The sequence below is a fragment of the Benincasa hispida genome, chromosome 11, assembly GCF_009727055.1.
Source record: "Benincasa hispida cultivar B227 chromosome 11, ASM972705v1, whole genome shotgun sequence".
In the NCBI taxonomy this organism is placed as follows: domain Eukaryota; kingdom Viridiplantae; phylum Streptophyta; class Magnoliopsida; order Cucurbitales; family Cucurbitaceae; genus Benincasa; species Benincasa hispida.
Window position 1 is genome coordinate 19,507,138 of NC_052359.1, and position 24,817 is coordinate 19,531,954.

The window sequence follows — 24,817 nt, forward strand, 5'->3', positions numbered from 1 at the left end:
TGCACATATTTTTTTTCTTTTGTCCCATTAGTTGTCATCAAAATTATGACTCAAATTCTCAATGCTTTTTTTGTGTAGTAAACACAAACGAGCTATTTAACAATTATCAACATACAACCTTGTTAAACATGCATGTCATAAGGTTCATTAGTGATTTCATTCAATTATTATCTTTATTATTGGTAGTCTATATACTTCTTTAGAGATTGGGGAGTGGAATAAAAGGTAGTAAGAGAGAAAATAGGAAAGTGACAGATCATAGAATGAAGTAGAGGAAATAGAGGGAATGGAAGAGAGAAGGGATTGTGTTACGAAATCGATAATTAAAGAACACAAAAAGGAACGTAGAGATAGAGAAGATCGACCCACAGATATACGTGATTCACTAACAGTGTGTTAGCTACGTCCACGGGTCGAGAGAGAACAGTATTATTAGAGAGAATGTTTTTAGAAAATTACATCAAAAAATTTTATTCTATTGTTGAGTGGAGGAGAGTTGTAACTCTCACTCCATCCAAAATCTGCATAATTTTTATGTGATGTGATGTTAATTTTGAACATACAAGAACTCTCTACAAAGAAGATTCTATCAAGGAAAATCTCATCTCTCTCAAAAAGAACTTTTACAGAACTATTTTCTTCTATAAAAATTGCTCTTTCCTTCTCACCATCTTGATTCTTATTGGAGAATAGCAAGGAAGACTTTGTGGTGGTGTCCTTGTTCGTGATTGGTCATGAGATCGTGGAGAAGGAATTCTTGAAGAAAGTCTTCAAGAAGTTTGTGTAGAGGAAAGCATTAAAGGTCTTCAAAGGTATGTCTTCTTCTCTATAAAGCATGCTTGTAAATGTATGTTTATCCTGTTTTTCAAGTTTTCCAAAATGAATTTTATTGGCACCTCCGTTGAGGAATTTGATTCCTTCATATGCAATTTTTGAAAAATTGGAGGCATTTTTTAAACAAGTTACTAATAGTTTTTGTCCATAGACTAATGGTAAGGGTATATTCTAACTAATAAAAAATATATTAAAAATTACCATTGGTCCTTGAATTTTGATAAAAGTAGTGATTTGGTCCCTCAGCTTTTAAAAGTAATGATTTAGTCCATGAGCTTTCTAATTGATAACAATGGTTGCAATGGCTATGGTGATGGTGAAGGAATCAAATCCCTAACAGAAGCGTTTAATCGCTTTTGTTCTGGTTTTAGGAATATGAAAAATACAGAAAAAATAAGAAGACATACAAACATTACATGTGAGAATGCTTCCAAAATGGCTTCCTTACTATGACTCGAAAGGGAATTGGGATGAAGAATTTGAAGGAAAAAATAAATAAATTAATTAAAATAGTTCTCTGGTAGAATTGATTGTGTGAGAGAGAAAGTTGTGGTAGATAGAATATCTATGAGCATAACTCCATTATGGTATCATACGTAGAGGAGAGTCCAACTCCCCACATCCCCACTCCCCCTTCATTAAAAAGAAGTTTAATTGATTAATTAATTAACTAATTAATTAATTCTCTTATATTTTTAATAAATATATATTTAAATCATATTCAAATGCATACTTCTCTCTTAACCTATAAGTTTAATATGAATCTTATTCATATTAATATATAATATATAATTTTAATATAAATCTTATTTATATTAACTTAATATTTGAATCACATTTAAATACATTAATTCTCCCATAATATATATTTTTATTTATAATTAACTACATATAATAATGTATCTATATACATTATATTTTGTATTGGTTATATCATTTATAATTAATATATATTTTCCAAACAATTCAAATTATTCTTTCACAACTTTGGTCCTTGTTAATTCACTGTGAGCTAGCAATGGGACCTAATAACTTATTATTCGAGATTAATTAATTAAACTCTTTAATCAAATAATCAATATTCATTAACTATGGGACAAACCTTGCGTTCATAGATATAATACTTACACATAAATCGATCTTTTATGAGCTGTTCGTAATTACAACTGGGTCAAATATTCAATTTACCCCTACAATTATCTCTATATCCTTAAGTACCATTGATCCTGTAACGAACAATTTGTTTATGACCCAACCATAAACCAAGTCTCTCTCAGACCTATGAGAAGGTATGGCCCCATTGTTCAGGTCCCTGAGTCAACACTTAAGAAAACTACTCATCTACTTACCCTATATGAAGAAGAGTTCGTGTCATTATTAAAGAATTGGAGAAGATTTAAAGAAAGGTCTTCAAAAGTAATCTTCTTTTTCCCTTGTGTTTACATGCTTAATCTACTATGTTTTTACTTTCTGCATTTTAATTTTTGAAACAAAACTTATGCAAAGCGATCACTCGTTTCCGCTTGGGATTCGATTGAAATATTAATCTCTTCAATTAACAGAGTTATAAAGAGAGATCAATTATTTTGTGAGCAAATCTTATACAAACTCTTTGAGTAGGATACCTCCACTCACATTTCTCCATATGAGCGATTTAGATTACATTGTTTGTAATGATTACAAAGTGAGTCATATGCATAGAATCATCAAGATATGGCATCTAATCTCATTCATCTACTATAGACACTTTATGTTATTACGTGAACATAATCTCTTGTCTCATAAAATATTCTTTAATTTTTACTGTAATGAATAATCCATAATTGTATATTTAATAAAATAATAAAATAATATATTGAATAATTAATTAAATACAAAGCTTTAGGGTACAAATCTCTTGATAGAGGACATTAGTTTGGATGGTGGCAATTATGGTTGCTTTGGCTTTTAGTGCTTGTTAGTTGTTACATTATGTTTGATTTACGAAGAAATTGTGTTAAAAGATGAAATGAGAGATGAAAATCCTTAACTCTTCTCAATTCGGATGGGAAATGGAAATTTTGCAAAATCTTATGTTAAAAAATCTTCAGTCCCAAGTCATGCCTACGTGGCTTTTATTTTTGCAATTAACACAATTTTTAAACTATTATTGATTAGAAAGTTCAAGGACTAATAAATACGTCCACGAGGCGGGACAAAGTCGAAGATGACTTCTGCATCCCCATTTCTATTGTCCATTTCATTCTCCATCCCCGTGAAGTTTTCGACAGGAATCAGGTGGGGGAATTCCCCACTAAAAATTTACGGAAAAAAATTTTCGTTTGGATTTTTTTAGAAAAAGAAAAAAAAAATATTTAATTAACTTAAATCACATTATCAAAAAAATTTACTTAAATAGTTAAATGTCTCACTCATATGTGACAAATATATAATTAAAATATTTAATTTTCATAATTTCTAAAAATTAAAATTTAAATATTACAACAATATATTCTAATCTCTACCCAATAAATAAAATGAAAAATTCGTATAAATAGAAAATTTCTAAAAATATTTACATTTCATAGTAAAAAGTTCCAAGAGTGGTTTGTACTAAAATATATATATATGAAATAAAAATTAGATATATATAATCGAGGTGGGGCGGTGCCAAGACCGGAATTGGGGGACGGGGACGTTTAGCCAACAAAAAAAAATTTCTCCCCACTCCCTCCTCATTCTCCGTCTAATCATATTCCTCATCCCATTCTGGATGGGGCTCCACCAGCTAAATTGATATCTCTAGGGACTAAATTGTTACTTTTGGAAGTTTAGAGACCAAATCATTATTTTAATTAAAATTTAAGGATCAATAGTGATTTTTAACCTTAAAAAAGTCCAATGATATAATTAGAACTTATGAAAATTCAAGAATATTTTGAAAAAAAAAAAAGATACTATCAATTTTCATAAAAACTAACAATAATAAAGGTACATTATAACATTTTTTAAGAAAGTTTTTAAGTGTTTTCTAAAAGTCGGTGGAACAAAAGTATAAAGTTTAAAATAATTTCTATAATAAAAACCAAATCTAAGGAGAATTGCCCATAAAGAAGCATTCCTTCTACTAGCCTTTCATACCAATTTGTTTGATTGTTATTTGATTTTTCTTTTTAAAATTAAGCTTATAAATATTATTTTTAATTTTTTAATTATTATTTATTTGCTAATCATTTTCTAACAATATTTTCATATTTCATGTCTAGGAGACCTATTTTGTAACCATTTCTTTCATTTTTCCAAAAGAGAACTAATTCTTTTAAAAAAAAATACATTTTTTAAATTACAAATCATCTTTTTTTAAAAAAAAATCAAATTTTGTTCTACAAATGCTCATTTTTTCATCTTTTAACATAGCTCTTTTCAACCAATTTCTTTTTCTAACTTTCTTCTCTCTAAATTTTCCCTAAAAATCCCCCCTCTAAATTTTCTCTCTAAAAAAATCACTCTAAATTTATGTAACACATCATAGTCATATACTCTTACTTCTCTCTCCCTCAAATTTCTATTTTTGTTCATGTCTGTGTACGGATAACCTATTTTAAAAGGTCAAAATGAAATCTGAACCAATTTTTAAAATATAGAGTTTCTTTTACTTTTTACTTACATCATATCAGCGTGAAATTATCAAAATAGAACATTGTGTATGCAGATTGGGATCTCGCTCTCCCTACTCTTGCTTCTTAAGTTTAGGTTTTTCCACTCCTCACTCTCTCTATTTTTTCTCATAACTCGCTCTCGCTTCTTTTTTAAAAGAAAACAAAAACAAGAGTTGTGGGATTGAAAGCAAAAGAGCAAAAAGTAAGAGTAGCAAATGTCAAGAGTTAAGAGTCCAACACGCGTGCACAATAAAGTCGTTTCGATAATTTTTGTCAATGGTGATGCAAGCGAAATGTGAAAGAGCTTAAATTTTAAAAAGTTTTGACAAATTTCATTTTGAACCTCAATTTTGGGTCATGGCAAAGTTATCCCCCACCAACTTTTCTTTATTTCTCTCTAAGATTATTGTTATGAAATTTAACTAATATTGTATCTTTTAACATGTCCACTAATGTTATTTTTGGAAAATATCAATTTACACTTGAAAATTTTGTACCCTGAACTAAAAATTTTATCAATAATATTTTTTAGCATAACTCCTAAATTTACCATGTGTATAGAGAAGTAAATTGAAATTATCCCTTTTATTTGTGTGTAACTCAAAATTGACCATGTTTTACCTCCCTAAACAATTGTATTTAACTAGTTAGTTAACAGCTTTTGGCAAAGTATGCCTCACTTAAAATCACCTCAACTTCACAAACCAACAAAAACAAACATCTCAACTTCCAAAATCACCTCCGAATAGAAGAATGAAGCATATTTGTTATTCTCTAAAAGGCCATTTGGTTCAAGATTTTATAGATACTCCTGAGAATAGGATGTCTAAGATGTCTCAGAATGTGTTATATTTTATGCAATTATAAAATATAAAACTCACGCTACAGTTTAATATATTTATTATCAATTAAATTTTTTATATTGCACATTTTTATTAAAAAATATTTATAATTAATTTAAATATCTATTTTCTTTCTTTTTTAGTTTTGTTAATGGATATATATATAAATATAATTGTTATAAACTAATTGATTTTAAATCATCAAATAATATTTTTAATCTTAAAAAAAAAACTATGATTATAGATTAAAACTAAAAGTACAACTGTACAAGATTGTTTAATTGAAAAAAATTAACTTATGATGTCAATATATATTACCAATAAAAAGTGATTTAAAGAAATATTGTTATGGTTATACATATAATTTTTATAGGATTATGGTTTTCATATTAATTCATAATAACATAATAAATTATTGTATTAGCATTATTATTAAAATTAATTATACATGCCAATTATAAATTTAATTTGAACATATTTATAAAAATTAAATAAATAAAAATAATATTGAAAGGATAAAAAAAATAAGAAAAAGAAAAAACCCATTGAAAATGGAGAAAACGTGGAAATATGAAATGTCTAAGATATTCACATTTCCATGGTTGAACACTTGTAAGAAATATGATGATAAAAAATCATTTTCTACTTCCACATTTTATTCTCATGAACCAACAGGCGATAAGGTTATTCAGTAAATTATCCTTAATAGAAAATTTATTCATGTCATTGTTCATGAAGACTGCTTTTAATTTGAGCAAATTTATTCCATAAAGGTTAGAAATTATACTCCATGAAAAACTAAATGATAACAAGAAAAATGACACATTATAAATCATAACATCACTCGAATAAGCTAAAGCTTTAAAATTTAAATAGAAAAAGCAAAAGAAAGGGAATGTTTCAGTTTGCCTTAGAAAATAAATAAAAGACAAAATCTACTTAAAAAGACAACAGCAAAACAAAATCGACCCAAAAAGAAGTCCACATAAACCTTCCTCCCAAAGTCAGTCCTCTAAGGTCCCAACAATAAATGAAAAGCCCTATCTCTCACTTGAAGCACTTGGCATCCAAAAGAGCTTCGCCCTCGAATGGTTCCTGGTCTTCAATCATTTGGTTTACCCTCTCCTTCTGGGCTTCATCCGAGATATCCACCTTCTTCCACTCATACAGCTCCATATCATAGCACTCGTCGAGCACAAATTGTGGGATTTCTTTCCCACGGAAAAGCCATAGTCCCTTCACCTTGTATGGTGCCACCGATCCGATCACAAGCATCTTTCCGAAGGCATACTTGCGAGCAAGATCCATTCTCTGGAGAAATCCACCAACTTTGTTCAAAGTCACGAATGAAACGGTGTTCTCGTCGTTGTACTTGTAATCACAGAACCAAAGGGAGTACCCTTCAGGGTCATACATGTCCCAGAATCCTGCATCGCATAAACCAGAATACTTCAATTATGCCATTCCTTCTCAAAGGGATAACAAACAGCTCCTGTTTTTCAAATTCTTTGTAACATCAATGAAACAAACAGGGCTGAAGAATGGTCATACCTTTGATTGCAACCTCGCGGAAGTTGGTCTTAGTGTTCGAGTAGAGACGTTTCCACTCATCCAAAATCATCGTACTAGGAGGAAGCAGGTCAAGAGGATTTTTGGCCTTGGGCTTTGGTGCCTCCTCCTCAGCAGGTGCAGCTTTGGGCTTCTCTTCTTGTTTAGGCTCAGGCTTTGGTTTGGCAGCTGCTGCAGCCTCTTCAGGTGTTTTCACAGGTGGAACAGAATCTGTCTGCTTTACCTCACCAATTATCTTTTTGAAATTTGGTTGATTGACCAATGTCCAGAAATACCTCTCGACGTGAGGGAATGCAGAAGTAAAGCTTTTAGGCAACATATAGGTGAATCCATAATAGAGATTGCAGGTCAAAACAATATCAGCCAGTGTCACAGAGTGCCCAACAAGGAATGTGTTTGAAGCAAGGTAGGAGTTCAAAGCACCCAATGATCGTTTTAGAGCAGCATTTGCGGCTTCTTCTGCCTTCATGAAGAAAATAAAGCAGAGCATAAGTCATAAGCCAGAGAAATAACAAACCAACAACATTCATAGGTATCAACAATTAAATCACATGAAAAATAAAATCAAATGGGCAAGAGAGTGAATGAGAAATGGAGTTATAAAAAGCCTACTATACAATCCAATTTTCATCTTCATTAATGCCCACAAATAAAGAATACAGGGGAAAAAACAAACTTCAACCATGACCATCCACTTTCTACCACCTTGCACAAAAAACTAATTCAATAGAAATAAGAAAAAAACAGTTCTAACTTACAGGAGCATGGTTAACACCATATCCAAATCTAGGGGCCAGCATAGTTGAAATGTGAATATCAATTTCCAATGTGGAGAAATCAATCCATTGTTCAACATGTCCCTGAAAACGTTAGAATGAAAGGTATGGTTAACAAAAGCAATCGCGTTCCTTTCTAACTAAAGAAAAGGGAAGAATCATAATCCAAACCAACTAAAGAAAACAATGGATCTTACATAATCAATTGAAGAAGAGCCAAATAAACTGCTGTCCTTCAAACGAGCAACTGCAGTAATCAAAGAAAAAACATCCACATAAAAACAAAACAAAAGGAGGAAGATTTCCATGTTAACTCATCCGAATAGTAATTACCATAGCGAGTTATGGCATTGCTCTCAAAGATAGCACCATCTGGTGTTTCCAGAACAGGAACCTGAAAGATAAAAAAAAAAAAAACATAATTTTAGAATATTTAAGCCCAGATCAGTTATGGCATCTATCTCTCACAGTCAGATCACCGAGCATCCTCAGACTATTTGTTTACCTTCCCAATAGGATTCAATTTAAGAAATTCAGGACTCTTATTGGTCACACCCATGGTAAAGTCCGGGGCAAGGTCAACTTTGACACCACTGTATTCCGCAGCTATTAAAACCTTGTAAACATTTTTGCTAGGAGTCCAAGAATGCAGGACCTGCAAAATCAATCACATATACATCAAGAACATTACAAGGTATTATCATCTGAACAAACGATCAGATCAAAATCCACTTCATAAACAATTTAACCAACGAGTAATTAGACATTGAATTTCTGAGATGTGCACAATCAGAAAATAAATTTGTTATGCTTTGGCATGCAAGAAGCGATGAAAACAACTTAAAAATGATCATCAATCATCAACAATAATAATAAAACAAAAAGAAAAGCAATTATCTATTCAATCCTCCTATGCAACAACATAAACAGCATACGAAAGTGCAGCGGACAGAAAAGAGTGTTACAAATAAGAGATTGATTGTCAAATTAGCATGCTCCAAAAAAAAAGATGCTAAAACATCGCCACAAAGATCAAATCATAAATTTCATTTCTTCAACGTCAGATCCGGAATAACCAGACGAGTATAATTCATTTCACATTAAAAAAAATAATAATAATAAAAAATAAAAAATAAAACAGAAGGAATGAGGGACGCTCACCAGAGCCATAGCTTCGCGGAAAAAACGTTTCGCTCAAAAATCAGATCTGAACAAATAGCAAAGCAAAACGAACAGTTAGAAGAGACGATTCAACATCATATCGAAGAGATCAACGTGGAAACAAAGGTGATTAAGAACAGAATCAAGAAAAGTAGAAGGAAAGAGACCTGTGAGAAGGCGAGCGTTCTTCCGAGAGCAGCAAGGGAAGCCTGCGGGAGAAGTGTTACGAAAGAGAGACTAAAATGAGTGAGGGAATTAGGGTTTTGTAAACGGCGGAAGATGCTTCCGGATCGGGTCGCATATTCGTTTTGGGCTCCATGCCCGACATTGACCCAATTAAATTTTAAGATTTCTCTTTTTTCTTTTTTTTCTTTTTTTTTCTTCTCTCTGAATTATAACAAATACCTTTCGACTTTCCTCTTTGTCTAAAAAATACTCATATATTTTCAAAAGTTATGATATTACCCCTCAACTTTCTTAACTTTGTAAAACTATCCTTGGAGTATAAATTTTTTAGAATTTCCAACTGAAATTGAGACTTAAAATTGTGTGTCGATGACCTATAACGATGTGGCTATTCAAATTTTCGTTCTATATCACCAATGACACTATTTCATATTTTGATTTCCGTACAAATTCTAAAGAATTCATGCTCCAAGATATTTTTTAAACGTTTACAAAAGTTCAAGAATAATATTGTAACGTTTGAAAATATAAGGGTATATTTTTTAAACAAATGGGAAAGCTTAATGGTATTTTGGATAATTTAGACCATGTTTGGTAATCAGCTCAAATCATTCTCAGATGCCCCGAGAGGGAAAATGGATTATGGGAGTGTGTGACTTGAACTATTGATTGGGCCGATGAACAGTTGCTCCTAAAGTGGCCAAATAAGGCTTAGTTGATCTTATTGGGGTAATGACACGGGGCTACCATGGCCATGGAAGTACCAACCTGAGGGGCACCTTCAGTAACAGGAATGGGAAAGACAAATAAATTTGATTTTTTTTGTTTTTTTTTATTGAAAATTAAGTCTATTTCATACATATTTCGTACAATGATTTGCATCTTTTCTAAGTACAATAGTTAAATTCTTAACCAAATTCTAATAATAAAAACAACTTTTTGAAAGTGTTTTTTTAGTTCTCAAATTTTAGCTTGGTTTTTTAAACCATGGGTGAAAAGTATATAATAAATGAATAAATTTGGAGATGGAAATAATGTCCATGGGCTTAATTTTAAAAACAAAAATAAAAAACAAAATAGTTACCAATTTAACTTTTTTTTTTTTTTGTCTCTTAAAATATTAATTTGGTATTGTAACCAAAGATTTGTAAAATTTTAAATAAACTTTGGTAGTCAATATGGTTTGATAAAATCTTCATAAACGATGTTTATAAGATTTTATCGAACATAGTGAAGGCTTATGATGTTTTATTAAATCATAAGGATTAAAATTTAAATTTTAAAACTATAGAGACTAAATTCTAATTTTCTTTAAATTATAGAGACCAAATTTGTAATTTAATCATAAATATTTTACACTTTTAAATAAATTAAAATACTTGTTATAATATCATATTCACTTTAGGTTACATTTTTTTAAAATATTTCAATGATTTCGTAGGATGGAAATTTCAATTTGCTTATGGAAATTTAATTCTGTAATTTTAATATTTAATATTATAATTTTGTTGTAAAATTGGGAGCGCAACTAGAATTGATACCAATAAAATATAATATTAAAATAAACAAATAACAAAATATGAAATAAGAAATTTCTCAAGATTCTCCACTTTCTCCAAAATTCATGAATTTTGCCTAAATGCATGTGTGTCTTTTAAAATCCACAAATGGCCACTAATTTTGGCAAGTAGGATGTGGTATATTTGGACACCGAGCTTAGATTGTTGTATGATATATGGCCAACACATGTGGTAATTGAAGGATGACACTTGGCATTTGACACTAAGTTTGGGCATCTATCTAACATATTATAATATTTATAATACTCCCCTTAGATGTCTATGATATATATGAAATATGCATCATTAAAACCTTATTAGGGAAAATTCAATGGGAAAAAAACTTTAGTGAAGGAAAAAGAGTACATATCTTATATATTTATACTCCTAAAAAGAACAATATATTTGTTCCCCCTCATGAAAATATCACTTGAGATATCTGAGTTGTCGCATTCCAACATTGTATACCAATTTTTCAAAAGTTACGTTAGTAATGATTTTGTAAATAAGTATATCAAATTATCATTCAAACAAATTTGTTATACAGTGATGTCGTCATTTACTTCAAGATCATGAGTGTAGAAAAGCTTGGGTGAAACATACTTTGTTCCATCTCCTTTAATATATCCTCATTTGCCACATGTTTCACGGATGTACTGAGTCATTGTTCTTAGTCATACACATTATCAACTAGCCTCGTGAATTGCAATAATTTCAGCAAAATTTAAGGATGTGGCCGTTATGGTCTATCTCACTAACTGCCACGATACAACAATCCGTCCACATATTAATAGATAACATGTTTGAGATCTAGCTTCGTGTAGGTCAGATAAATATCCAAATTTTGCATAACCAACTAGATCAAAATTTGATTTATTTGAATAAAACAATCCATATCAACCGTTCCTTGAAGATAACGAAATATATGCTTAATTTCGTTCCAATGTCTTTTTGTTGAAGAATAACTATATCTTGCTAATAAATTTACTGAAAATGTAATATTTGGTATTGTATTATTAGCAAGATACGTACACCAATTGCACTAAGATATGATACTTCAGGATCAAGAAGTTTTTCATTATTATCTCAAGGTCGAAATATATCTTTTTTCACATCTAGTGAACGAGCTTCCATTGGAATGTTCAATGGATATGTTTTGTCCATATAAAATCTTTTAAAATTTTTCCTATATAAGTTAACTGATGAACAAATATATCAACTGTTAAATACTCAATTTGCAAGCTAAGGTAAAATTTTATTTTTCCGAGATCTTTCATCTTAATTTTTTTCTTAAGATATTCTATTGCCTTTAAAAGCTCTTCAGGAGTTCCAATTATATTTAAATCATCAACATATATAGTTATAATAGCAAATCCTGACTGTGATATCTTTATTTACATATGAACATATTGGATTATTTTGATATTCTTCTTTCAACAAATATCCATTCGGGTGATTGTATCACATTTATCCTATTGCTTCAATTCATATAATGATCTCTGTAATTTTATTGAATACAATTCTGGAGAATTTGATTTATATGTTTCAGGTACCCTAAATCATTTTGGGATTCTCATATAAATATCATTATCAAGGGATCTATATAAGTATGTCATGATTACATCCATATGATGCATGTCCAGACTTTCATACACAGACAGACCAATTAAGTATTTTAGTGTAATTATATTCACCACCGGAGAATACGTCTCTTCATAATCAATACCAGGTTTTTGTGAAAAACCTTATGCAACTAGTCTTTCTTTATATCTTGTAACCTTATGGTTTTCATTTTTTTTCCTCACAAATACCCATTTGTACCCTATAGTTTTGACACCTTCGGACTACTGGTCCAAAAACCTGACGTTTTGAAAGTGAGTTTAATTTTGTCTCGATTGCTTCTTCCACCCGAAGCCAATCTTTTCTATGTCGAAATTCTTCAAGATTTTAGTTCGGGATCCTCATTTTCAGATATAATATCAAGAGCAACATTATACGCAAAAATGTTGTCAATAACTACATTAGTTCGGTTTCATATTTTTCCTGTCATGACATAGTTTATTGAAATATCATTATTATCTTTAGGTATTTCACCTTTCTCACTAGTCATGTCAAGGATTTCTTCATGGGTATTTACATCCTCAACCAAGTCTTTTTCACTATTAATTATTTTTCTTTTTTGAGGATTTTTATTTTTGAAACTCACTGGTCTACCACGTTTCTACCATGTTATAGACTTGTTAGTGTGTGTTGAGATATCAATTTTTGATGGAACATTTGCAGCTAGTATATGTGATTTAGTTACTTTATTTACATTTATAAATGCATATGGTAATTGATTTGTTATATTTTGCAAATGAATTATCTTCTAAACTTCAAGTTCACATTGATCTGTACAATGATCTAAATGAGAAAATAACGATGCATTTCATGTAATTATTTTTTTCAACTTCTTAATTCCTCCCCCCAATGTTGGAAAATTCGTCTCATTAAAATGACAATCAATAAATCGTGCAATAAATACATCATCCGTCAAGGGTTCGAGATATTTAATAATTGCTGGAAAATCATATCCAACATATATTTATAACCTCTTTTGATGACTCATCTTAGTACGTTATGGTGGAATAATAGAAACATATACTGCACATAAAAAAACTCTCAGATGGAAAATATTTAAACTATTGGCCTAATGCGTACAAGTGACGCTGCATGTAAAATAGCATGTCCCCATACAGATGTAGGAAGTTTAGCTCTCATAAGAAATGGTCTAACAATTAATTGTAAACGTTATATGAATGATTCTGCTAAACCATTTTGTATATGAACACGAGTTACAAGATGTTCAACATTTATCCCAATTGACATACAATAATTATCAAAAACTTGAAATGTCGTATTTCCTTATTTAATTATTTGCCCTAAGTTCATAGCATCCAGGTGGGTTTTAGCATCGAGTATCAATGACAAATAATTACTATCGTTAATATCAAGGGCAATAAATTCTAATTTTGTGAGATTTGTCATGGCGACACTATCATAAAATGTTGTATTTGTATTAGAAATTTAATAGATATTAAATATGTAAAATAATATTAAATTTATTAATTATAATAAAGAGAGAGAAAAACCCAACTACCTTTAGGACTTACCTTCAGCGGGGGAACGACGAGAGCTCGTGCTGATAACGTGTTGTAAAATTGAGGAGCACAACAAAAATACGGATACCAATAAAATATAATATTAAAACCAATATAATATGATATATAAAATAAATAAATAACAAATTATGAAATAAGAAATTTCTCAAGATTCTCCACTTTCTCCAAAATTCATGGATTTTGCCCAAATGCATGTGTTTCTTTTAAAACCTACTACTACAAATGACCACTTATTTATAGGGATTTTGGCAAGTAGGATGTGATACATTTGGACACCAAGAATACTTGTTGACATATAGCCAACACGTGGTAATGGAAGGAGGACAATTGACTTTTGACAATAAGCTTGACTATCTATCTAATATATTATAATACTTATAATAAATTTAATATTATAGAGAGCAAACTTGTAATTTAATCATAAATGTTTTACCCTTTTAAATGAATTAAAATACTTGTTATAATATAATACTCACTTTAGGTTACATTTTGTTTTTTTTTTTTTTAATATTTCAACGAGTTTGTATAGTAGGATGGAAATTTCAGTCCCTTCAATGGATGTTGAATTTTGTTGAAAATAAATTTATGTTGCCATAATGACCCTTAGTGAATTGGCATAAATCTAGAGAATAAAAAATGCCTTGAAAAAAGACGAAATTTCTAACCCTTTTTTTTTTTAATTTGGAAAATAAATTAGAATTTTCTCTAAGATAACTTTTTTTTTTCAATTCAATAAATATTACAAACTAAATGTTATCGATCAATTTTAATATTTACTACATTGTCAAAGTGAACTTGGTTCAGTAGTATTAGTATGTGATTCATCGTTAAATGTCGAAGGTTCAGTCTCTTACTCTTATAATTATTATACAACACAATAAATTAATTGAGACTTTTAAAATAATATAGATTAAATTGAAGCTAAATGCTGAATATTGTGGGCATGGAAAGATTAAAATGTAAGTTGGAAATAAAGTAAAATTAAAAATATAAGCTGTTAAATTTAAAATTGAAATCATCAAAACACCATCATATCCTTTCTTGAACTATAATTTAAAAATAAAATTTTCTTTACATTAAATTTAAATATAAGATTTGGAACACACGTGAGTTTAAATCAAATGATTTCATTAATCATAAATGATTGTGGAGGTTTTTTTAAAAGAAAAAAAAAACAGACAAATTAAAGTCTCAAAATTCCAAAACATTAGAGAAAGTTATGTTTTTAACATGTAAAATGTCATTAAATTATTTTAATTTTTTGATACGTAAGTATCAAATGAATTTTAGATTTTCTATTTTTGTAGTTAAATATTCTAGTCTGTTATGTGATATATTTTGGGGAATAATATGTTGTATTGTAGGCTTAAATGTGGGAAAAAAACTCTTATTTATCACAAAATCTTCCATGTTTGGGAGTGATTTTGAAAATATTAAAATCGTTTTTGTCAGGTTCAAAAATACTCCACAACATAGTTTTAATCATTCAAAATCAAATTTGATTGTATGAAACTTGCATTTATAAAGTGCAAAATCAGATCCTAAAGGGAGTGTATTGAGTTGTATTTTTTACCAACTCAATATTTGACCTACCAACTTTAATTATTGGTGGAGTTGAGTTGATTATTTTAACAACTCTCCCCAATTCTCTCTCTCCGATGTTTTTAATGGTTCCACCCATCGATCATCATCAGCGACTATTGGTACTACACTTCGGTGACATACTCTTATGACTAACCTTTGGGTAGCCAACTCCGACGACCAACTCTGTGAAGGAACGGTAAAGTTCCACAATAGAAGCGAGATCATCCCAATTTTACAATTTTCACATAATCACAACTTACATAACAATTATGCATAAGAAATTTTTACAACATGCTAAAAGGAAGGAAAAATAAACAGAATTAATCTAAGATCCAACTAACCATTTGAAACATTAGGCATTAGTTGCTTAGACCTCTAAAGGAACTTGACATGAGACTAAATAGGAGTAGCTTTCTATTCATGTGTAACTCATTTCTCTGGTATGCTGACCGCATCACTTAAAGTATAGCACCTGAAAGGTTGAATCATTGTTTGCCCCTGTCTATCTATCATTGTTTACTGTTTTAAGTTATTTTTTCACTGCCACAACATAAACTTTTCTTTGGTTATCTTGGTTTCATTGGTCCATAGTCATAATCAATTTAAAAGTCAACCTAGTCCTGTGGGATTCGACACTTGGAATACTCCAAGTTTATGACTTCATTGATAGTGTATGCTTGCATTGAAACTTCATCTATCTATAATTTTGTGACTCATACATTTGGTCGATTAGTAAATGTTGTCAAATAAGCTATGTGGCTCAAAGGGATGATTTCAGAAATGTTTCATACATTATGCTCGGTCAAGTTATTTTGTGACAATCAAAGTGTTCTTGGTATAAAAACCTCACTTTTCATGATAGAACTAGGCACATTGATGTGAAGTTCCATTATGTTAGATAAGTGGTTCAAGATGGCAAGTTGAGTTTGTTGCAAGTTAATACTTCTCACAATCCAACAGATATGTTGACCAAGATTGTTATTAAATATCGATTTGAGTACCTCTGCAGCTTGTTAAAGCTTCTTCAGAAAAATTTTAAAGCCCCCTATATAGCTTATAGAAGTCTTCTTCAGAAATTATGAATTTGTGAATCGATTTTTCTTTTCCTTTTGGTTTTTGCTGGGTAGTTCGTCAAGAGGTTGTTTTGCGGATTTCATCCTGACTCCCTCCTTTTTTAGCTTTTACAAATTGGGCTTGAGTCTGTTGTGGGCAGTGGTGAAGCATGTGTGCTATCTTTGCCTAGTCACGTTTTTGGTTATTTGGACAAAATTATGACCAATGACCATTGGTGAAGAAATCGTTAGACCCTGAAGCTTACGTCTTAACCATTCTCATCTTTTAATTTTGTATCTTTGTGTAATTTTTATGCTCAACAAGATTAGTAAAAATCTCTCTTTGATTTTAAGTGGACGTAGGCTCTACGTCAAATCACTATAAACTCTGTGTCATCTTCTTCATTCTTCTTCCTTTGATATGTTATCGTGTTGCTCTGTTTTAGTTGTCTGTCTTTTTGAAATTTATCAATACAAGGACCAAATAAATATAAACCTAAAAGTTCAATGAAAAACTTGTAATTTAAAGTTAAACTAATATGAACTTGTACCTTCTAACATAAAATTTTAGATCCATCATTGATCAATCACATGGTAACCATTCGTTTTCATTGCCCTCAACTTTATTGGTGAACCATTTAATTGTCAATATAGTCAAATAGTTCCATAGTTGAATAGTCTAATGGGGTGACAAAGAATCGAGTAATATTGTTTGCCACGAAAAAACAGTAAAAAAAAAAAAAAAAAAAACGAAAATGAGAAGTCTTTTGTGTTCTTCTTCTTCTTCTTTTTTTTTTTTAAATGTAACCAAGGGCTTCAAAATACCGTAAGGGGTTGTTTGGTTGGAGGATTTTCTGCAGAATTGGAATAGGTATCAAATTCCCATGTTTGTTTCACAGTTTTTAACTCTTTACCTGGGAATAAACTATTTTCAGGCATCCTCAGATAAGGGTTTTCTATTCCCTTCCAAAACTATGGGTTTTCTCTTTTCCCCTTCTATATGTTTTTCATTTTACATAAAATTTCACTTTGAATGTAGTTAATTAATTAATTAATTAATATTAATTTAACAAAAATAATATAAATATTTATTTTAATAAATCAATAATGATCTATTAAAATATTTACTTAACTTATTTTTATTATAAAAATTTATTAAATGAATAGAATTGTTTTTTTACATAAATTATTAACTTATTAGCCAACACTATCTTAAATATACTTAATTAGTGAACTAGGATTAGTTAAATTTAGTTAGTATTAAACTTCATTTTTTCAATAATAATAATTTATTACTTTATTGTTTTTTTAATAATTAAGTAATTATTTATTGAGATTAATTTTTAATTTAATCATTCATTATGAACATATAATCATCATGATTATTTATAAAAAATTAATTATTTATTGCGATTAATTTTTGTTACTCCATTCATTATTAACATATCATATTTACAAAATACTTTTTAGTATTCTTTATTAATATATCATATTTTTATCTCGTTTTCTTCCCTTTTTATATAATATATTGTCCATTAAAATATACTTTCTTATATTATTTAATTAAAATTAAAATTATTAATGTTGAACTTAATTATAATAAAAATGATTAAGTATTAGATTATAATTTTTTTTAGAATAGGTGATAATATTATACAACAATAAGGTGGATCCTACAGCCCGGGATCAAGACATCAAAGCGACAAAGCAGAACAACATAACCAAAACAAAGCCAACAAGATAAGACTATAACATAAACAAAACATAAAAGCAAATACCCCAAACCACCAGGGAGAAAGCCAGTGAAAAGAAACCAAAACCCCATAACTAGGGTAAATAGCAAAACAAAGAGCAACGACAAGTTCAAAAAGAAGACAAAACAACCGTAAACACAATTAGATAAGACCAAGAAGATCAACCCGCCAGGAACAACTTACTACGCACCCCCTTACCCGATCCCACTCGGCACAACCAACTCAACTCGACATCCTAACCCACCACCCGATGTGACGACCCAACTGACGCAACACACCAGACCACACCTCTCTCCCAAACCCACACTAAAAAAATATATGATCTCACTATTTCACATCTCCCCCACACAAAAGACACTCCCCCCTCCATTTGACATCACACTCCAGCTCTTCAATCAATTCCACGTACCTAACCTGTCCCTCACAGCTAACCACACAAAGAATGAGTGACGCGCAAAAATGATCGTCCATCTTCGAGCATCAATCGAACCAGATGCTTGAAACTATCTCTATAACGCAAGATAGCCTTCAAACACCAAGACCTCCCAACTTCACTCCAAACAGCCCACAAAGACTGCCCACGTAAAACATACACCTCCACCCATGCCATCCATAATGATCCTGATTAATTAAGAGAAGCCAGAGCAGCTTCATAATAGCAGCCTGGTTCCATGATGCCATATGTTTCACACTCAACCCCCCCACCTAATAGCAAGCACACCTCATCCCATGCCACTCGTGCACCACCCTAACTCACCGCATTGCCTTTCCATAAATAACTACGTAACAGACGATCAACCTCATGAATTACACACATAAGCAACACGAATATGCTACACCAAAACACTTGAAAAAACTGTAAAACAAATCTAACAAGCTGCAACCTCCTAGCAAAAGAGAGTGACCGCGCCGCCCAACTTCTAATACGAGTTGTAATCCTCTATATCAAAGGCGCACAATCCACAACCCTCACCCGACCAGCCAATAAAGATAACCCCATATACCTAACAGGTAACGAACCAAGAGAAAATCCCATAAATGCAGCAAGTTCCTCCGCCTCACTAGACTTCACACCCATAACAAATATAGAACTCTTCCCAACATTCATAACTAACCCAGACCCAAAAACTTGATGGTTTGGAAGAGAAGATAGGAAAATAAATATGCATCTTATGTTATGCGTGATCTCCATGCGTCGATGGTCATGTGTTGGACTAGAAAATATACAACATGCGTTTAAGTATGTATGTGATGACCATGTGTTCCTGTCACAAGTTTTCTTGCTTTCTCGCTAAGTATAACGAGAACGCAAGTTTCTCGGGATGATCCGAGGTCGACCATAGGGACTTGTAACTCAATAATGTTTGTGAAGTAATGTATTTGAGGCGATGAATAAAAGTAAAAAGACAAAAGTTAATGGATTATGCGCTACTCCTACTCCTAACTAAACAAATTGAGCAATGGAAGTTTAACTATGAGAATTGATAGAGATGCAGCAACTGTTAACGCGTAATAAGATGCATGAAGAAATAGAATTTTGGATAGGATAAATTCACCGCAACTTTAAGCTTGGTCGTAAGGGTAATCTCAGCTCGCCATACTAACGCATCGCACACCTCTTGGTGGTCAGCCTCATGCTTATATCTATATAACGCATGGTTGCGTTGAGCTTAAGATTATTCCTATCTCTAGGAACACTGCTTACTTTGCTTAGTGGGTTCCACTACTTACCCTCTCGGGCAGTGGTTATAGCTACTCAGCTCATAGACAAGCATTGCGATAGCCTCGCACTAAGAAAAGAGGATTGACTCACTATACTCACACAACCTACACCTCTCGGTGGGTTGCTACATGCGTCATATCTCTATGCCGCATGATTGAGTATGCGATAACTTTTGCAATCTACACTTAACTCATTGCAATGAAAGTAAAAGATGATAAAGAAGAAGATGATGATGAAGATGGTGTTGAAGTAACCAAAGAAATCCATTAATTACAAAATGTATTAATGTCTTATGCCAAAATGTAATACAATACAGAGATAAGAAGAAATATGGAGGGCTAGATGTAGGCAATCTCTTGCTTTCATCAGATGGACGTCAAGGTCGCTGGTGGTGCCATGGATGGGTGGTGGAATAGTCTCTCTCAAGCTCTATCTCCGGTGAAACTCCGGTCATCACTCGGAATGAGCTGTGGAGGTGAAGAATCCTCAAAGAGTGTTGGCTCATGCTCTCATCTATGATCACAAGAATCTGCCTTGAGGCAGAAACTCGAATACCTTGAATTTAGGCTCTAAGGCTCTATTTATAGAGCTCAAACATCGACAACATTGGTGGTCCCGCTTTGAATCACTGCCACTTCTGACGCGGTAGGTGAAATGTCAACATCATCTTATCTTTTTTATACTCCCAAGGTATGCGTTCATGCTTGTTTCTCCGAAGTACTAATGCATTCCACCTACCTTGCGATCAACCTTCTATCACAGTTATTACTCTGTAGCTGCAACATCCATGCGATGAACTTGTCTTCTTGAAGATCAACGCATGCTATCAACTTTGCGATGGTCTGGGATCAACGCATGCAATCGATTCCTGCGATAACTACAAAATAGATATTTTGACGCAGAATAATGTATAATATTGGGTTAGCAGAGATTTCCAGTGTTGATCGACGCAAGCTCACTTTTCACATGAATTCTTAGTATTATTTACGCATATTCTGCTTGTTAGCCTTCATAATTCTAAGTAAAAAGGCTACAATTAATTGTATTTCTACTAGATATCAACAACCCTACAAACTCCGCCAGAACCTGCCTCACAAACTCCAAAGAATCTCTCTCAGTTGCACAAAAAATCATCAAATCATCTATAAAAATCAAATGAGTCAGGCCCACACGCTCATACCGATCATGGAACTTAAACCACACAGGAGGTTTATTCAATAACTTGGACAAGACCTCCATCACCATCACAAATAAAAAAGGAGACAACGGATCCCTCTGCCTCAACCCCTTCCTACCAGGAAAAAACCCCTCAAAGGAACCATTAATCATCACAAAGAACGTAGGTGAAGTAACACAAGCCCTCACCCAATTAACAAACTGAAAGGGCGTACCTATAGCTAGCAACACACCAAAAGAAAATACCAATTGACTGAGTTGTACGCCTTCTGAAAGTCTACCTTCAACACACAATGCGGCTTCCCTCTACCTTCCTTATAGCCCCCTACAAGCTTCTGACACAATAAAATGTTATCGAAAATCGACCTATCAGGAACAAACGTAGACTGGTTACCACTGATGAAAAAAGGCAACCATAACTACAATCTCTCAGTTAGGACCCTCGAGATACACTTATACACAACATTGCAACAAGAAATAGGACGAAACTTCTCCATACGTTTAGCTCCCCGCCTCTTTGGGATAAGAGTAATAACAGTAAAATTAACTCCATTAGGTAGATAACAAGACTAAAAAAAATTCAGGATAGCATCACAGAAATCATCCCCAACCACACTCCAAGCAGATCTGTAAAAATCCACCGAAAACCCATTAGGCTAAGGAGCCTTCCCATACTTCATTGAGAATAAATTTCTATATCTCATCCCAACTCACTGGGCGACCAAGCGCCTCCACCCCCTCCTTGGACTAGCTAAACTGCACAATATCCTTAATCCGGGCAGTAAGATCCCTATACCCCACAGGCTGAGACCCCAAATTACCCCGAAAGAACTCTATCGCCACCCCCGCTACCCTGTCATATGCACCGTCTGACGAGTTCCCCCAACATCCACAACCGTAAATATGAAAGAGTTAAACAACATGCAATGGAAGTATCAAGGATCTGCACTCTAATTCACTAATTTTGGCAAAAACTAAAGCTAAAAAGTGAGTTTTCAGAACATACCTTTGATGAACTATCCAAGAAAACATTTGTACGGTTGCTGTCTTCATTTGATATCACCATGAACCACCTCAAAGCCTTCCCTACTATGCTCTTGGAGCTTTAGGCAGAGTTGTGGGACTCAAGAACAACTTGAAGATGTGAAGAAGTAAGAAGAGCTCACAACAGCCGATTGAAGAAGACAGTTTCTTCTTCACATAAAATTTTCTCTCAAAATTCTGCATTCACCTCTCTCTAACAACTCCAATCTTCTTTATATATAGTAGATGAACATGCAAAGAGATGGAATGCATGGCTTGCAGCTCTTGCATGGGGAATCAAAATAGAGAGGATAATGGCCTTTGTATGAGCATGAAGATGAAGGTAATGGAGAAAAATGAATTCCCATTTTGTGCAACCATGAAAAATCGTTTTTCCATTTTCTTTTAAAACAAAAAAATGATTTTAAAACCATTTTAATAAAAAATGATTTTCTTTGATTAATTTGGTTAATTAATTTAATATCAAATATTAAATTATTTTTTGCACAATAATCATCTTCATATATTTAAATCATATTTAAATATATATTCTCTTGTTCCATTTAATTTGAATATTTCAAATTAATTTCTCAAGTTACCTTAAAGCTTATCCATTTACGAGCTAGTAGGGGAATCTCGTGGACCTACAGATCATGGGCTTCAACGATTCGAGATTAATCGGCTAAACTCATTAGTCTAATCTAACCCTCATTTGTTAACTAATAGGACACTCCACTATAGCCCATATTTGAACTCCCCTCACTATAGATATATATGTCCACTTAATAACCAAAATCAGTAAGTCGATCCTTCAAAGGTTGTTCGTAATCACAGCTAGGTCAAAATACCATTTTACCCCTGTGACTACATCTTGTTCCTTAAGTTTCTACTGATCCTCTAATGAACAATTATGATTCATAATCTCTATGAATCAAATCTTTTCTCTATCATGAGAAGGTGGGGCCCCGATTGTTCAAGACCTGGAGTCAGTACTTAAGAGAACCACCTATCTGTTAACCCTAAAATAGGGTAGGAGTGAATTCTATATTACAAGGCTATGTCCCTAGCTATTCATCCGGTCTTATCCTCAAAATGGTAAGTTTATTGAGCAGTGCTATTGGACTACTCTCACCGTTTGTAGATCAAAGGATAATCCCGAACAAATAGAAGTTCATAGCTAGCTCAGAATTAAGATCGAGTTAACCTAGGTTATATATAATAAATGAAATAGTTAGTTTTAACAGTAATCGGTTGTTATAAAGAAAAGTGACTATTTTTGTGGTCCAGTCTATATGCAAACTCATTGCATAGGATGCCCTCACTCTCATGTCTCAACATGAACGATTTGTGAATCACATCGTTTGTAGCACCTTACAACTTCTTGTAACAACTACAGAGTGGGTCGCATCTAATAGTGTTCCAGGATGAGATACTCAATTTCATCCATATACTTATTAGACCATTTAGGCTATATATTGTCAACTTGATCCTGATTATGACACTACATAAAGTTACAAAATCCAGACTATAGCCAATGATGCGTTTATTGGATTTTCATAATAAGATGCAAAATCAACAAGTCATTGTTTATTGATAAAATAGAATGTTTAACACGAACTGCGAGTTCTAGAACATTCTCAACAATCTCCCACTTGGAATAAAACTCCAGTGAGAACAAATATATACAATATAATGTTGAGATACATAATGGGAAAAATACAAAACTAAGGCATCTACAATACCATAGACATTCTCCCACTTGCCCTAGATTACACTACTCGGAGTCCTAGTATAACTAGGTGGCCCTCGAAAACTTTAGCCGAGAGGGCTTCAGTGAATGGATGAGCAAGGTTGTTTTCAGAGGCTATCTTGTGACGAGCACATCTCCTCTATGTACGATCTCCTGGATGAGATGGTACTTTCGTTCAATGTATTTTCCACGCTTGTGACTCTTAGGTTTCTTTGAGTTAGCAACAGCACCACTGTTGTCACAATACAGTGTGATAGGGAGGTGCATATTTGGAACNTTAGCAACAGCACCACTGTTGTCACAATACAGTGTGATAGGGAGGTGCATATTTGGAACAACTTCCAAATCAGCTAAGAATTTGTGTAACCATATTGCTTCCTTAATTAGCAGTTTCGCATGCAGCCACGTATTCCGCTTCCATGGTGGAGTCAGCGATACGATTTTGCTTGATGCTTCTCCAAACTATAGCTCCTCCATTAAGAGTGAAAATTGATCCTAAAGAAGATTTCTGGAATCTACGTCAGTCCAAAAATCAGAATTAGTGTATCAAGTAAGGATCAAATCCTTAGGTCCATACACAAGCATATAGTCCCTCGTTCTCCTAAGATACTTGAGGGTATTTTTTACAGCAGTCCAATGACCATGTCTAGGATTAGATTGGAACCTGCTGACGATTCCAACTATAAAACATATGTCGGGACGTGTACACAACATAGCGTACATCAAACTCCTAACTGTAGAAGCATATGGAATTATGTTCATCTCCTCAACCTCTTGAGTGTTTTAGGACATTGTTCCTTCGACAAATGAATTCCATGCCTGAAAGGTAATAAACCTTTCTTGGAATTTTGCATATTATACCTTGACAACATCTTGTCAGTATAAGGATCTTGAGACAATGTTAATGTTCTATTCTTTCGGTCTCGAAAGATCTGTATTCCTAGAACATACTGAGCATCACCCAAATCTTTCATTTGGTACCGTGATGCTAACCATCTCTTTATGTCGGCAAGAAAATTTTTCTCATTC

The 24,817-nt window shown here is 32.4% G+C and overlaps 1 protein-coding gene across 1 annotated transcript; it reads right to left on the minus strand.

Moving 5' to 3' along the window:
* Positions 1–6,136: 6,136 nt before the first annotated feature.
* Positions 6,137–9,113, minus strand: LOC120091237 (elongation factor 1-gamma-like). The gene is made up of 8 exons (XM_039049176.1): positions 8,988–9,113; positions 8,821–8,866; positions 8,165–8,314; positions 7,993–8,053; positions 7,857–7,906; positions 7,642–7,743; positions 6,866–7,346; positions 6,137–6,741 (listed from the first exon to the last, which is right to left on the minus strand). The coding sequence occupies exons 2-8, from the start codon at positions 8,827–8,829 to the stop codon at positions 6,362–6,364; spliced, it is 1,233 nt and encodes a 410-aa protein (XP_038905104.1). The 5' UTR covers positions 8,830–8,866; positions 8,988–9,113; the 3' UTR covers positions 6,137–6,361.
* Positions 9,114–24,817: the final 15,704 nt, after the last annotated feature.

Excerpts from the sequence above, each read along its gene's own strand:
- LOC120091237 (XM_039049176.1), bottom strand. Across the intron at positions 7,744-7,856 it reads GCTCTTCTTCAATTGATTAT|GGACATGTTGAACAATGGAT; the intron begins GTAAGATCCATT and ends TAACGTTTTCAG. Across the intron at positions 6,742-6,865 it reads CCGCGAGGTTGCAATCAAAG|GATTCTGGGACATGTATGAC; the intron begins GTATGACCATTC and ends TATGCGATGCAG.